The sequence below is a fragment of the Podarcis raffonei genome, chromosome 17 (genome assembly GCF_027172205.1).
Source record: "Podarcis raffonei isolate rPodRaf1 chromosome 17, rPodRaf1.pri, whole genome shotgun sequence".
Classification (NCBI taxonomy): Eukaryota; Metazoa; Chordata; class Lepidosauria; order Squamata; family Lacertidae; genus Podarcis; species Podarcis raffonei.
In genome coordinates, this window is record NC_070618.1 from 41,615,777 (window position 1) to 41,631,343 (window position 15,567).

Here is a 15,567-nt window from a genome sequence, read left to right on the forward strand (position 1 = left end):
GTCCAGTCACGCTTCCCTGCGTCGCTCTGTTGGAAGCTGATCTGGCCGGAGAGCAGAGTTGCAGCGGTCCTGGGTCCGTGTGAGATAAGGGATAAATCAAGTCCAGAGACAGTTCGGTTCTTATCTCTAGAAGCGTTTATTTACAAGCCATAAAACAGTCACACTCCATCGGAACTTGGTGACATTCTCAGCCGTGCTCCAAAAGCACATCCGCAGCCTCTGCTGCTTAGTGAGAAGTGAGAGCAAGTCTGGAAGCAGAGAGACGCTGTGCGTCACTGCTCTGCGACAAGCTCCTCCTCCTTTTCCCAGACACAGGACACCACGGAGTTCTGACTCTGTCAGTTCCAAACTCCACACCCCCTCTTGTCCTGCGTCTGGAGACAGTAGCCATCAATGCTTTCCCCATACACAGACCCTCACAGAACTCCTCGTGCTTCTGGAAGGTTAATGGTTTTGTGAAACCATCAGCGAGGTTCTTGGTAGAGGGACAGTATTTCAGAGCAGCTAGCCCCTCATGAACGCTCTGACATACATTCTGGAAACGTATGTCCAAATGTTTGGTCCTCGCCTTGAATTGCCCTGTCTCAGCTAATTTAAGGCATGGTTGGTTGTCTTCATGCACCACAACGGGCAGACAATTCTCTCCACAGATTTCCTCGACCAAACACACATAGAACTCCAGTTCTCTGCAAACCTCTGATAGCGCACTGAACTCAGCTTCAGTTGATGAAAGCGCTATGAGACTTTGCTTCCGGGACCTCCACCCAATCACTGAGTCCCCAAACTTCACCACTAGGCCTGACACTGATTTGCGGTCCTCAAGGTTAGCCCAATCCGAATCCACCCAGGCGGTCAGCTTAACATCACCCTCAGCTGACATCTTGAGGCAAAAGTCTTTGGTATCTTGCAGGTAACGTAGCACCCGCTTAACACCATTCCAGGCCTGCACACTAGGACTTGAAGCCTCTCTACTGAGCAGATTGACAGCAAACGCTATGTCTGGTCTGCTCCACTGTGACAGATACAACAGACTACCCAGAGCTGACTGAAAGAGTTCAGTGTTTTCGAACACCACGCGTTCTACTTGCTGACACTCCTTCACGTACCCAGCCTCCATGGGTGATCTGGCACCTGCACAATCAGACATCCTGAACTTCTCAAGCAACTGCTCAATCTTACCTTTCTGGCGAAGCAAAAAGCTTCCATCACTTGCTCTTGTGATCTCTACGCCTAGATAGGACTTGACATCTCCAAGTTGCTTCAGCTTGAACCGCTTTCCAAGCTCCTTAGCAAACTTTTCCACCTGTTCACTTGTCCTTGCCATCAACAAGATGTCATCAACAAACACCTGGGCCACTTGCTGTTGCAAGCCTGAATCTCTAATGTAAAGACAACTGTCTGCAAGAGATCTCTTAAAACCTAGCTCTTCTAAGGCTTCATGTAGGCACATATTCCAATTCCTGGCAGATTGGCGCAACCCATAGATGGATTTGTGCAATCGCCACACGACGCCTGGCTCACTGACTTCAAACCCTGGAGGAGGAAGCATGTACAACTCCTCCTGGAGATCTGAGTTCAGGTAGGCGACGTCTACATCAAAATGGTTCACCTTCCAACCTCTCTGTGCTGCTATTGCCAAAAGCATTCTCAAAGTCTCCGCCCTTGAGGTCGGCGAATAAACCTCTGTGAAGTGGACACCCCTCCTCTGTGTGAATCCACGGGCCACTAATCTCGCTTTGTACTGAGGTTCGCCTGCTTCTGTGGGTTTAAGACGGTAAACCCATCTGCAGCCAACAGCTTGCTGGTTAGCCGGCAGCTGTGTGAGTGAGAACACTCCAAGAGACTCCATTGAGTTCATCTCCTTCTGCATCGCCTCATGCCATTTGCTGGCTTCTTCCCGAGGCAACTTCTGAACATCCTCAAAGGATTCAGGTTCACATCTAGCCACACCAACCCAGACACTCGTGGCCTCATACCTTTCAGGTGGCTTCCCTTTGGTTGATCTTGCTGACCTCCTCAGCGTGAATTCTGGAACTGCGCCTGATTCACCTGGATCAACCCTCCTATCCTCTATGTCGGAATCATCCCCCTCTGACCTGCTGCGCCGTTTAGGGCGAACAGCTGGTTCTGCTGGCGAGGATGGTTCACTCCTTGGCTCAGACTTGACAGAGACCTGTGGAGGGGTCCTGGGACTCCCTTTTGGAGAGATACGGAGCCTCTCCCTTGGAGATCCCGGCTCTGGACTCTGTGGCTGTGGACTGTGCACCTCAGCAACAGGTTCAGCCTCACCCTCTTCCTCTTCCTCATCTGAGTCTACCAGAACATCCGGATTTCCGTGAAGACGCTTCCACCCACTCTGCTCGCAAAACTCAGCACTGCCGCTAATAAGCAGCTTGGCCTGGTTGCCAGTAGGGTATGCAAAGCGCCACGCCTTTGAACCCGGCTCATAGCCCACAAAGATCATCTTCCTGGATCTTGGCTCACCCTTTCTGCGCATGGCCTTTGGAATCAGAACCCAAGCCGTAGACCCAAAAGTGCGCAGAAAATGCACTTTGGGCTGTTTCCCATGAAGCAGAAAATACGGTGTGTCGCCTACACTGGAATTGAACACTCTATTCTGCAGGAAACATGCTTTCCGATAACACTCGGCCCAAAAGCGCTGTGGCAGACCCGAGTCTGCCAACATAGCATTCGCTGACTCCTGTAGCGTGCGAAACTTTCTCTCTGCAACCCCATTCTGTTGCGGAGAGTGGGGGGCCGTCAGTCGATGACTGATACCCTTCTGCCTGAAGAACGATTGCAGCGCAGAACCTGTGAACTCCCCCCCCCGATCAGATTGAAAGGAAACTACTTTAGTAGAGAACCGTAGCTCTACCGCTGTGATCCAATCCCTGATCAGTGCAGCTGCCTCTGACTTCTGTTGCAGCGCAAATATCCACGAATGTTTTGAAAAATCGTCAACCAGAAGCAGAACCCACTTAGATCCAGCTAACGAAGGTGTCGGCATGGGGCCCGACAAATCTGCATGGACAAGTTCAAAGGGTTTACTGGTTTTCCTCTCAGACCTGGGGTATGAGCAAGTCGTGACCTTTGATTGCTTACAGGCTTGACAATCTAGGTATTTGTCACATGCTTTGAACCTGCACCCAATGGTGTTGCCTGTGGCCTTCCTCACATATGACCACCCTACGTGTCCAAACCTCCTGTGCCATAAGTGTATACAATCATGGTGTGGTGGGACATTAGCACACTGCCCTTGGGTATCTTCAATGGACTCTCCACTAGCCCCATTTTCCACCAGCCCCATTTTCCCACCAGCCCCATCTGCAATGGGCATCTCAACCAGGAAGAGCGTGCCTTTTCTCTGGACACTGTAGACCTTCTTCCCATCCCTGAAAAAGGAACACAAATTGTTAGAAAACAAAACATCGAACCCAGCAGCCATAAGAGCTGGCACACTTAAAAGAGAGTGGGCAAGCTCTGGTACCACAAAAGCTTGCACCCAGTGATCTATGAAAGAACAATACAAATAACCAGATTCAGTCAGTGGTCTTTGAGACCCATCAGCTAAAGTAACATAGCGTCCAGTTTTAACTGTCTTGCAGTTCCTCAGGAGCCCAGCAGAGGTCACAAGACAATGCGACGCTCCAGAATCTATCACGAGAGATAAAGAGTGTCTCTGGCTGTTTTCCAAAGATGCCGTGGCGTTTCTCGCACTCCCATCGGTTGCCATGGCCACAGCCTCTCCCGGGCTGGGGCTCTTGCCTTTTCTCAGAGACGCCATCGCAGCTGTGAGGTGATAAGACGCCTTGTCTTTGTTTTTCTCCTGGCCTGCTGCTTTCCCACGTCTTTGCTGGGAACCGGCCCTGGGAACCTGCTTTGTTGACATTCCACGCCGGCCGGTGTCCTTGGCAGCCTGGGCCTCTAGCGGATGCTTCCCAGCGCTGTTGGACGTCGCCTCAAAGCACAAACAACTTTCAGAGCCTTTGGCTTTCTCAGAGCTCTTGGAACGGCCTGCCTGGCCTGCCCCCCCACTCCTTCTTGGGGTGCAGCCTGTGCCCTCTTCCACAGCTCTCAGCTGCTCTTCAGCACACAGACGTGTAGAAGCAGAGAAACAGCTTCCCGGAACAGCCCCCTCTGGTCTGGCTCCCACTGCGGCCTGACGTGCCGTCTTCAGTGCCTGCCACGCGACCCAGGGCTTGCTCCCTTGGCCCTCGGCTTCCTCCCGGCCCTTGGCTCCTGCTGAGCCTTCACACAGACTCCTCAGCACCTGCCAAGCGGCCTGAGCCGTTTTAACACCCTCCAGGTGGGGCAACAGCAAAGCGTCCACACTTGCCTTCAGCAGGCAGAGCTCCTTCTGCTCTCTCTCACTCAGCAGAGCAGTAGCATGCATGGGTGGGGCCGGCTCCTTCTGGACTGGACTCCAGAGCCCTGTGGCCACAAACCACCCCCTTGCTCCTCTTGACCAGGCCTCCCAGTTGGCCCCATTCAGCCTCTCACCGGGGTAGCTCTCTTGGCTCTGCTGTGCCTGTGCAGCAGCCATTCTTCCTCCCCCCCCCCCGGGGCTTCAGCGTACTCACAAGTTTGCCAGCAAGCCGGACTCTCGAAGCAGCCGTTCCTCCTGGCTCTTGGCTCCGCTCTCCGGCATCTCCCTTCTGGCAGGAGATCACAGCAAATCACCGCTGGCAGCCTTCTCCCTTCTCACACTTGTCAGGAAACACGTAACTCCCATAACCTCTGCGTGTAATAAAAACCCCGGCGTCCAGTCACGCTTCCCTGCGTCGCTCTGTTGGAAGCTGATCTGGCCGGAGAGCAGAGTTGCAGCGGTCCTGGGTCCGTGTGAGATAAGGGATAAATCAAGTCCAGAGACAGTTCGGTTCTTATCTCTAGAAGCGTTTATTTACAAGCCATAAAACAGTCACACTCCATCGGAACTTGGTGACATTCTCAGCCGTGCTCCAAAAGCACATCCGCAGCCTCTGCTGCTTAGTGAGAAGTGAGAGCAAGTCTGGAAGCAGAGAGACGCTGTGCGTCACTGCTCTGCGACAAGCTCCTCCTCCTTTTCCCAGACACAGGACACCACGGAGTTCTGACCCTGTCAGTTCCAAACTCCACAGGTTGAGTGTTGTGGTGTTGTGTTGTGGTGCAAAAAATACGGTACTTCCCATATGGGCATATTCTGATAATCCTCACACTTATGCCATCCCTACTGTCCTAATTTTAAGCTTTACTTGGGTATTTGAATCCAGGCTTTGACCAGCTTGTTAGCTATTTGGCTGATCTTTCTGCTGAGAGTGTGGGGAAATGCTCTTTGTCAATGAGCTTGGGATGAATTCCACTACAAATGACTTCCAGTTGCAGAAATTTAGGGAGTTTGTGTGTCAGATTGACCTTAAAGTTTTGCAGAGCATGCAGACTGAGTTGTTTGGTTTGGATGGCTTTTATCCTGCATCCTTCTGATATTGGTCCCACAAACATTTCATGTGGTTGCCTCTTGGGAATGGGCACAACTGTGATTGAATCTCTTTGCAAATGATCTGAATTTGACCAAGTTAGGGAAGCCAGTTCAATCATGCCTCTCCTGTATTTCTCTCAGCTCTTCTCTACTAATTTCATGGGAATTTCCAAATGCAGAACACTTCTGTTTACTCACCGCATCACCTCTTTGTCTCCCTTTTTCTAGAAATGGAAACCCACCATGGAACGGGATCCTGGAGGCATCCCTACAGTAAGACAAAGGGTAAGTAGGCAACAGGGAGCTATGTCTTACACAGTATAACAGCATTAACAGTCAGCAATATCACCTTGGAAAGTATCTAACACAAATCTAGAGCAACCTGCATACATTATTCTGTTTGAATACTGTGTCCAGTTCTGGGCACCACAATTTAAGAAGGATGTTGGCAAGCTTGAACGTGTGCAGAGGAGGGCAACTAGGATGATCAAGGGTCTGGAAACCGAGCCTTATGAGGAGTGGTTGAAGGAGCTAGGTCTGTTTAGCCTGGAAAAGAGGAGACTGAGAGGAGATATGACAGCCATCTTCAAATATCTGAAGGGCTGTCATGGAAGAGGGAACAAACCTGTTTTGTCCTGCTCCAGAGGCTCGGACCCAAACCAGTGTTTAAATACGATGACCATATTCAAATATCTCAGAAGTTGTTCTGGAGGGTAGGACTTGAACAAATGACTTTAAGTTACAAGAAAGGAGATTCTGCCTAAATATCAAGAAGAACTTTCTGACAGTAAGAGTTGTTTGACAGTGGAAGAGTCTCCCTCGGGAGGTTTTTAAGCAGAGGTTGGATCGCCATCTGTCATGGATGCTTTACGTGAGATTCCTGCATTGCAGGGGGTTTGAATTAAATGACGCTTGGGGTCCCTTCCAACTCTACAGTTGTGTGACATACACACATGCTCTAAATTAGTTGTTGTTGTTGTTAAAGATTGTACTTTCTTGAAGCAGAAGGCTTTTGTCTCTAGAAGGGCTGGGAAGCAACAGAAAGACAAATCCTAAATGTAGACTTCCCATTTCAGTTATTATTTTCCATGTTCATTGCTCACTCTGGTTGGGGTCAGTGAGTGCATGCCACTTCTTTGTTGTTTGTTTCTTGGGTGAATATTTATTCTGAAGTAGTAGTCCGGGTTTTACTTTGTTAGGATTCTGGCCGACTCATATCAGTTGCTTACCCTGTTCCTTTGTGAGATGAAGATAACACTATGCAGAAGGAACCAGCAACGGATTGACGCAAGTCAACCTGTCACTGCTCAGAGGTCAACAGGCAGGTAGAGGTAGGTTCTTCTGTCTGATAAATGAGGAGGAAGGATGGGAGGGAGAGACTTTAACAATTAAAACTGGAATAGGTGAGGCTTGTAATTTTTATGTGAAAGCCTTTTAAGAAAAAGTGCATTTGGGGCATTGATTCAGAGGCAAGAGGGATATGTCTAGGACAGGTCATCCTACACCAGTTTGGTACCCTCCCATCAGTCTCAGCCAGCAAGGCCATGACTGATAGGAGTTGTAGTCCAAATTCTGGGGGGGAAGCTTGGTGAAGGTTGGTCTATGTAGATAAGGGGAGGTGCTTACAGCTTGGGGAGCTTATAAGTTCTCACAAACAAGTTTTTGTTTTGAGGGTGTTTGCTAAGTTTTTACAATACCAAATTCTTGTCTAAACAGTAGATGGATGGGGAACTTTCCCAAGGGCAAAGGGACCATAATCTTAAATTCAGATTGGTTGGGGTACAGATCACTAACAGTGATTTGTTGAATGAATAAACTTTATTACAGTCACAGACCAGAATAAGAGAAACATATGAATAAAATAGCAGTTCAGATTTAAACAGGTGATTGTTAAATCAAATAAGAACAAGGAAACAAGCATAGGATAAAACATGTGAATAGAGTACAGGATAGATAATTGAGGAATAAGAACTGATAATTAAAACAGATAAGGACTAAAAGACATACAGTTAAAACAACTATAAGGGGTGGAGCTTAGGGGAATAGCGGTCTTGCAATATGGGGCCTTCAGTTTAAGACTGGTTTGTAGCACAAACCATCCTTCAGCGAATATCCATCATGGCAGTGCAAAACCTAGCAACTGAGTATGTAACATCTGGGTTTTCATCCTGGAGTAGTAGGGAGATGTTGAGTTGTTCTGTATGTCCTGGGAATTTGTGCAGGATAGGCAGGATAAACCTGGCTCGTATGTCTATATAGTACTGGCAATGGAAAAAGGCATTTTCTGTTGTTTCCTGCTGCCCAGAGCCACAGGGGCATTTCCTCTCCTCGTATGGTGGCTTCCTATTACGGCCTTCTTGAATGGCTGAGGGGAGGGCCTGACAACAGGCCAGAGTGAAGGCCCTACACTGTTTGGGATTTCAAGGTTGGTTATATATGGCATTTGGGAGGTGAGGTATTTTGGGGACCTGGCTAGGTCTGCTTGACATTCTGTGTCTTCCACATGCTGTTTAATGTTTGTTTGTTTTTTTAGCTTGTTCATGCCCTATGTCAAGTAAAATCTGTGGGTTGAAGCCTAGAGTAGTTATATTTTTCACTGCTCGTTTCCATGTTGATTGGAAATCATCCTTAATAGTCAGGGGAGCAAGGCCGCTCAGGAAGAAAGATAGTCTCAACCAGTAATTAAAAGTGGCGAGCCACACTCTGGCCTCGATTCTCATGGATCCAGTTTCAAGACATATGTTAGCATCGGAGACGTGTTTAGGCACTTGTAGAGCAGATCTTAAGAATTTGGATTGTATCAATTATAGTGGTGCATAGTTGGCAGAGGGACCTAATAAGGCACTGTATAACAGCTGTGCAATCGATTTAGCCTCAAACAGTTTGAGGGCTGCAGGTATATAGTGTCCACCTTTGGTCCTGAGGTACTTGAGGATAGCATTTGCGCTTCTCTGGGCATTCCCTGCAAAGTAGTCGCCATGGGCTTTTGAAGCAAGTGACCTTCTCAATTTTGTGGCCATTGATGTACCATGCATGTGGTTTGGGCCTCTTGGCAAAAACCATAATTTTGGTTTTCTGGTAATTGAGTTCCAATTGGCTCTCCTTGCAATATGTTGCCAGTGTTTTCATGGCTCTTTTAAGGCCTCATCAGTGTTCTTGAGAGGATTGCTGCGTCATCTGCGTAAAGCAGCACCAGTGATTTGCTAGGATCCTCCCTACCCACTTGAAGACTTTTGTTTGTTTTCTGCTTGTTTTATTCTAGAAAATCTTTTAAGGAGATTAAGGAGATAAAATAGCTCATGCAGAAAATGCCAGTGGAAGTGAAATGTCCCAGTTCTTGATCATTGCATCTGAAAGCAAGCAGAGGGCTGCCACAGATTCAGAACAATATTTTGTGAGTGGAGTTATAGAAGCATTTATTTAAAAAGAATGGAAAAATGCCTTCCTTAAGAGGGCAGAGAAGGAAAGGATCATAGGTTGGTTTGCACTGTGGACCTTTAATTTGTGGTCCACTTGCTGTATTGCCCCAATTTTCTTGGGTTCTCTTTTCAAAGACACGTTCTTGAAAAGGCATATGTAGCTGGCTCATAAAGGCTACAGCTATAACTCATTCTCTAATAAGGTGCCCAGCAGCTCCTGCTGAGCATGGTCCTTCCTGGGTGAAACTGTCACTGGCCTCCTGGTCCACGAAGCTGGGTGGCCCCTCTGAGCAGTCTTATCTGCCCTTTTTGAAATTCATGTCAAAATGTCATGGAATTTCCCACACAGTGGTACCTTGGTTTTATAACAGCTTAGTTTATAAACAACTTGGAAATAGTAAATTGCAAACCAGGAAGTAGGTGTTTCGGTTTGTGAACTTTGCCTCCGAATTAAAACATGTTCTGCTTCCTGTTGAGTCTGTTCCATTTCTAAATTGAGTCCTCCTGCTGCTGATTGGAGGCTTCCTGCTGAGTCTGTCAGCTGCTGTGTCCCACGCAACACAAAGTTGATATTTGGAGCTTTTTTTCCCATTTTTGTTTGTGTGACTTTTTCGTGGCTATGGATTGTGACTTTGTTTTTGTGACTCTGTGGAACCCAGTTCAGCGATTGATTGATTGTGTGACTGTGGAAATGGATAAAAGCTCTGCCTCCTCCAAACAATCACTATCATCAGTGCAGGTTAGGGGAAAAAATTAAATTTAATTTTTATCATCTACAATACTGTCTTATTTGCTTTCATTTTATGGATCAGTGGTCTTGTTAGATAGTAAAATTAATGTTAAATTGCTGTTTTAGGGGTTGTTTTTAAAAGCCTGGGATTAATCCATTTTACATTACTTTCTTCGGGAAAGCACGCCTTGGTTTTAGAACGCTTTGGTTTTAGAATGGGCTTCTGGAACGGATTAATTTTGGGACCCAAGGTACCACTGTATTCCCCTAAATCAGTCAGCACTTGATGATTTAACTAGAAATAAGGCTTAGTCTGTGTGAGTTATTAAGTTAACTGTATCAAGACTCAGTTGGTCCAAAGCAGGGTTCGGCAACCTAAGGCCCATGGGCCACAAGCGGCCCATGGGGGTCATTTAACTGGCCCATGGACCCAGCCGCCCGCTCGAGGACCCCTGCTGCCCACTCGGTTGGCTTCCGTGTGCCGCACTAAACGGGCGTGGAGCAGAGCGGGGACTATCTTCCACAACGCTGGAAGTTCCTGCAGCAAATGGGAAGGGAAGCTGCACACGCCTGAAATAACGTTTGCACACACACGCACACTCTGGTCCACCATGGCGTTTGCGGGGCTGTGAACTGGCCCAAGCCACAAAAACCTTGCCGACTCCTGGTCCAAAGTTTATAGATAGTGTGCTTTTGCTCCTGGAGAATACTCCTTTCTGTATTGCAAGGGATACACACTGTATCAGACTCGGTGGAAATACTAAAGTGAATTGAAATCATGGTGTTGCACACTGTCTTTTCTACCTGGGGTCCTGCTCCCTGATAAGCACCAACCCAACTCATTTGGGAAAGCTCTGACATGTCACGTGGGGCTGAGCCTCAGCAGGGGATGAGGTGCCTGAAAGTCTTGCATAGGTAAAAGAATACTGCAGCATTTCCCAGCATGTAAACTTCTTTGTGGGAACAACGGAGACAAGGAGGGTCTCCTTGACCACCCCAACTCACGTGGGTTTCTTCTTAACAGAAGAAGCAGTTAGGAGCAGTGAAGGAAAGGAAGAAACCTGGTCGTCCCCCCAAGCATCCCACTGCCCAGCTGAAGAACAATGTGGTAAGCATATGGCTTTTCTGCATGGGGGTCTCTGGGATGTGGCTGAGCTACAATTTATTTCTACAGCCATTTGAGAAAGTGATTTGAAGCACATTTTCTTCTAAGATCTTAATCAGTGTACAGGTGCCCAAAGTTGTGTGGTGTGTGTATCACAAATGGAGACCTGCATTCCTTCCCCCTTCTCTCATCATGTGATGGGAATCGATGGAGTCCACCCAGAAGTCTGCACTCCCAAGTGGAATGGAAAATATTAACTGTGTTGGGAGCTGATGAAGCCTTGGAAATTGAATCGGGAAGGGGAGGGATTGTGAGGGCTTTAGCAGCCCATCCTGTACACCCCCACGGATGTGTCACAATCTGAAAATACAGTGGTACCTCGGGTTACATATGCTTCAGGTTACAGACTCTGCTAACCCAGAAATATTACGTCGGGTTAAGAACTTTGCTTCAGTGGATCCACTCAGTGGATTTGTAACTGGCTGACTGACTGAACCCAAAGGGTGCTCATCAATGGTTCCTCTTCATCCTGGAGAAGAGTGACTAGTGGGGTGCCACAGGGTTCTGTCTTGGGCCCGGTCTTATTCAACATCTTTATCAACGACTTGGATGATGGACTCAAGGGCATCCTGATCAAATTTGCAGATGACACCAAACTGGGAGGGGTGGCTAACACCCCAGAGGACAGGATCACACTTCAAAACGACCTTGACAGATTAGAGAACTGGGCCAAAACAAACAAGATGAATTTTAACAGGGAGAAATGTAAAGTATTGCACTTGGGCAAAAAAATGAGAGGCACAAATACAAGATGGGGGACACCTGGCTTGAGAGCAGTACATGTGAAAAGGATCTAGGAGTCTTAGTTGACCACAAACTTGACATGAGCCAACAGTGTGACGCGGCAGCTAAAAAAGCCAATGCAATTCTGGGCTGCATCAATAGGAGTATAGCATCTAGATCAAGGGAAGTAATAGTGCCACTGTATTCTGCTCTGGTCAGACCTCACCTGGAGTACTGTGTCCAGTTCTGGGCACCACAGTTCAAGAGGGACACTGACAAACTGGAACGTGTCCAGAGGAGGGCAACCAAAATGATCAAAGGCCTGGAGGCGATGCCTTATGAGGAACGGCTAAGGGAGCTGGGCATGTTTAGCCTGGAGAAGAGGAGGTTAAGGGGTGATATGATAGCCATGTTCAAATATATAAAAGGATGTCACATAGAGGAGGGAGAAAGGTTGTTTTCTGCTGCTCCAAAGAAGCGGACACGGAGCAATGGATCCAAACTATAAGAAAGAAGATTCCACCTAAACATTAGGAAGAACTTCCTGACAGTAAGAGCTGTTCGACAGTGGAATTTGCTGCCAAGGAGTGTGGTGGAGTCTCCTTCTTTGGAGGTCTTTAAGCAGAGGCTTGACAACCATGTGTCAGGAGTGCTCTGATGGTGTTCCTGCTTGGCAGGGGGTTGGACTCGATGGCCCTTGTGGTCTCTTCCAACTCTATGATTCTATGATTCTATTCTGTGATTCTAGGATGAGAACAGAAATTGCATGGTGGCGGCACGGCATCAGCAGGAGACCCCATTAGCTGAAGTGGTGCTTCAGGTTAAGAACAGTTTCAGGTTAAGAACAGACCTCCAAAACGAATTAAGTACTTAACCCGAGGTACCACTGTAGTTTGAAAAGCTAAATCAGCCATGTGCCCAGGAAAGAAGTAGAGAGAGCAATAAGCAACTTGAAATCTAATTAGCATTTATAGAATCATAGAATCAAAGTTATGCAAATGAAGGATCGAAAGTGACGTTCAGTGATTGGATAGTTTGTATGCAACTGAAGGATCGAAAGTGACATTCAGTGATTGGATAGTTTTAGAAAGTTGCAACAGTTACAATTGTTCTGGAGCTCTATATAAGCAGGCTGACTGAGCTCCTCAGTTCAGTTCTGTTCCAGCTTACAAATAAAGAGCTGCTTTGGAGAAATCGCTGTGTCGTCTGCTATGTCAACCCACAACTTAACACTGGCAACGAAGGTGGGATCGATGGACATCAGAGCACAGCCAGATGCGGCCATCCTCTGAACTGAGCTGAATCACTGAGGGAAATCACTGGACAGAACCAATTCAGAGCTGACTGTTCTGGCTAGAGCACTGTGTTCCATCCATTGCCCTTCACGCCGGCATCAGAATCATGGCTTCACTTGTGCCTCTACCGCCGTTTGCGCCAGCCTCTGAATCATGGGGCTCCTACCTCGCTCGGTTCGACTGCTACCTCCAAGCCAACGAACTGACAGCAGTATCAAAGGAACGGAAGCTGGGCCTATTCCTCAGCCTCTGTGGGCCTGAGGAGTTTGAGACGGCCTGAGCATTGGTTGCGCCTGAAGCAGTCCAGGCAACACCATGGGACACGATCCAAGAGAAGCTCCGCAACCACTACACGTCAAAGCCGTCCAAGATTGCTGCCCACCATGCATTTTACCACCGGAACCAGGCAGAGGGGGAGTCAATCACACCACCGCCCTCAGACAGGCTGCAATGCATTGCGAGTTCCGAGACTTAGACGATGCCCTGATGAATCGAATCGTCTGCGGGGTCCGGGACATCCATCTGCAACGGCGTCTCCTCGCTAAGCCAGACCTCACGCTGCAGAAAGCCATTGAGGAGGCTGTGGCCTCGGAAGCTGCTGAACGCTCTGCCCAGGAGATCTGGAAGGCCAGCAGCCCACGTCTTGCTAGGAAGCCAGTTCCAGTGCATCACGAAGAGGCCAGCAGTGATGAGGCATCCTCCAGTGAAGATGATGACGTGCACCAGACAAAGCGGGAGCGCAGGAAGTTCCAACAGAAGTCCAAGGGCCAACCAGAGTGTGCCGGCTGCGGAGGCAACCATTCCCGTGCCAAGTGTCGATTCAGAGACGCCATCTGTCGGACGTGTTCCAGAAGGGGCCACATCGCTAAGGCCTGCCGATCGGCTCCGTCTGACACCCCCCCCTTCACCGACTCGCAAGTCCAAGTCTTCACTCCAGTCTGCCAAGGAAAGATGTTTCGCTCTCACCAACTGCCGCTGCCCGTCTGGAACCACGATTGGCCAAACCGACTCGCCTATGCGACGCAAGCTGAACGTCACGGTGCTCATTGAAGGAGCTCCATGTGACATGGAGATCGACACCGGGTCTGCCCTGTCCATCGTGTCTTGGAGCACCATCAAAAGACTGGTACCCAGAGTGTCCAAAAGGCAACTTGACTCTCACCGCGTACACCTGAGAGACTACCAGGGAAACGACATTCCCGTGGTAGGCGTTGGCCGGTTCCGGATCGCCTTCAAGGATTTTTCGGGCCTGCTCCGACTGGTGATGGTCGGAGGTCAGCGGCCATGCCTCCTAGGGCTAGACTGGTTTGATGCCCTCAGCCTGGAAGTCACCAGCATCAACTGCATCTCTAACGCAGAGACTGAGGGTCTGGTCAAAGACTTTGCTGAGGTTTTTGACGGCACTTTGGGGCAATATATAGGTATGCCCATCTCCTTTAGCCTTGATCCATCAAGCTAAAGCCACTCCGGGTTCCCTTTGCTCTCAGGGCTAAGGTGGACGAACAACTGGACAAGATGATCGCCCAAGGAGTTTTGGAGCCGGTTGACCACGCCAAGTGGGAAACCCCCATCGTCATGCCTGTCAAACCAGACGGGTCGTGAGAATCAGCGCTGACTACAAGTGCACGATCAACAAGGCACTTCAGCAGCACACTTACCCGGTTCCTGTTGTTCAACACTTGCTGCATTCCTTGGGTGAGGGTAAGGTCTTTGCTAAGCTGGACCTTGCCCAAGCCTATCAACAACTGCCCGTCGATGATGCCACTGCTGAAGCCCAGATGATCGTCACCCACCAAGGGGCATTCCATTGCTGCCGTTTGCAGTTCGGGGTGAGTGTGGCTCCTGGCATCTTCCAAAGCCTTATGGAGCGTCTCCTGCAAGGGCTTCCGGGCGTGGTACCTTATTTTGATGAAGTCTTGGTGTCTGCAGACTCAAACCAGCAGCTGTTCGAGCGCCTCCGCGCCGTGCTGACCAGGTTCCAGGAGGCCGGGCTCAAGGTAAAGAAGGAGAAGTGCCAGATTGCCGTTCCACAGGTGGAGTTCCTGGGCTATCTTATCGACGCCTCCAGCTTTCTCCCGACCACATCCAAGATCCGCGCTATCCAGCAGGCCCCCATCCCAAAGAAGAAGACGGAGTTGCAGGTGTTCCTGGGACTGCTGAACTTTCATAACGTGTTCCTGCCCCACAAAGCCACGTTGGCTGAGCCTCTTCACTGACTCCTCAGCACAAAGACCCCTTGGTCCTGGGGTCATCGGGAGACGGCTGCCTTCAACGCGGTCAAGGCTCTCCTTTCATCAGACAGTGTGCTGGTACAGTACAGTGAAGCCAGGCCGCTGGTCCTTGCCTGCGACGCCTCACCTTTTGGCATTGGCGCTGTCCTTAGTCACCGTGTTCCAGAAGGAAGAGAAGCACCGCTCGCCTACTTTTCCAGGATGCTATCTCCAACGGAACGGAATTACAGCCAGCTTGACAAGGAGGCACTGGCACTTGTGGCTGGAGTGAAGAGGTTCCATGAATACCTCTATGGCAGGACTTTTGACCTCATCACCGACCACAAGCCGCTCCTGGGCCTCCTCGCCGGTGATCGACCAACTCCACCGGTCCTCTCGCCGCGCATGCTGCGATGGACTGTTTTCCTGGCTGCCTACCACTACCGGCTCGTCCATCGCCCGGGGAAATCGATGGGCCATGCCGACGCCCTCAGCCGTTGCCCTCTTCCAGCGTTTGTGGAAGACCCGGCTCCTGCTTCATCGCTCCTCCTCATTGAGGATCTTCCGGCA

The 15,567-nt window shown here is 49.2% G+C and overlaps 1 protein-coding gene across 22 annotated transcripts in view; it reads left to right on the plus strand.

Moving 5' to 3' along the window:
• MBD1 (methyl-CpG binding domain protein 1) overlaps positions 1–15,567 on the plus strand; it is a 151,137-nt gene that overhangs the window by 48,270 nt on the left and 87,300 nt on the right. For 19 of the 22 annotated variants that reach the window (XM_053372054.1, XM_053372072.1, XM_053372073.1 and 16 more), the window contains 2 exons: positions 5,684–5,740; positions 10,629–10,712. In XM_053372054.1, the coding sequence (XP_053228029.1) occupies positions 5,684–5,740; positions 10,629–10,712 (141 nt within the window). The remainder of the gene's footprint in view (positions 1–5,683; positions 5,741–10,628; positions 10,713–15,567) is intronic. The other 3 variants (XM_053372059.1, XM_053372065.1, XM_053372070.1) reach the window with 1 other exon arrangement.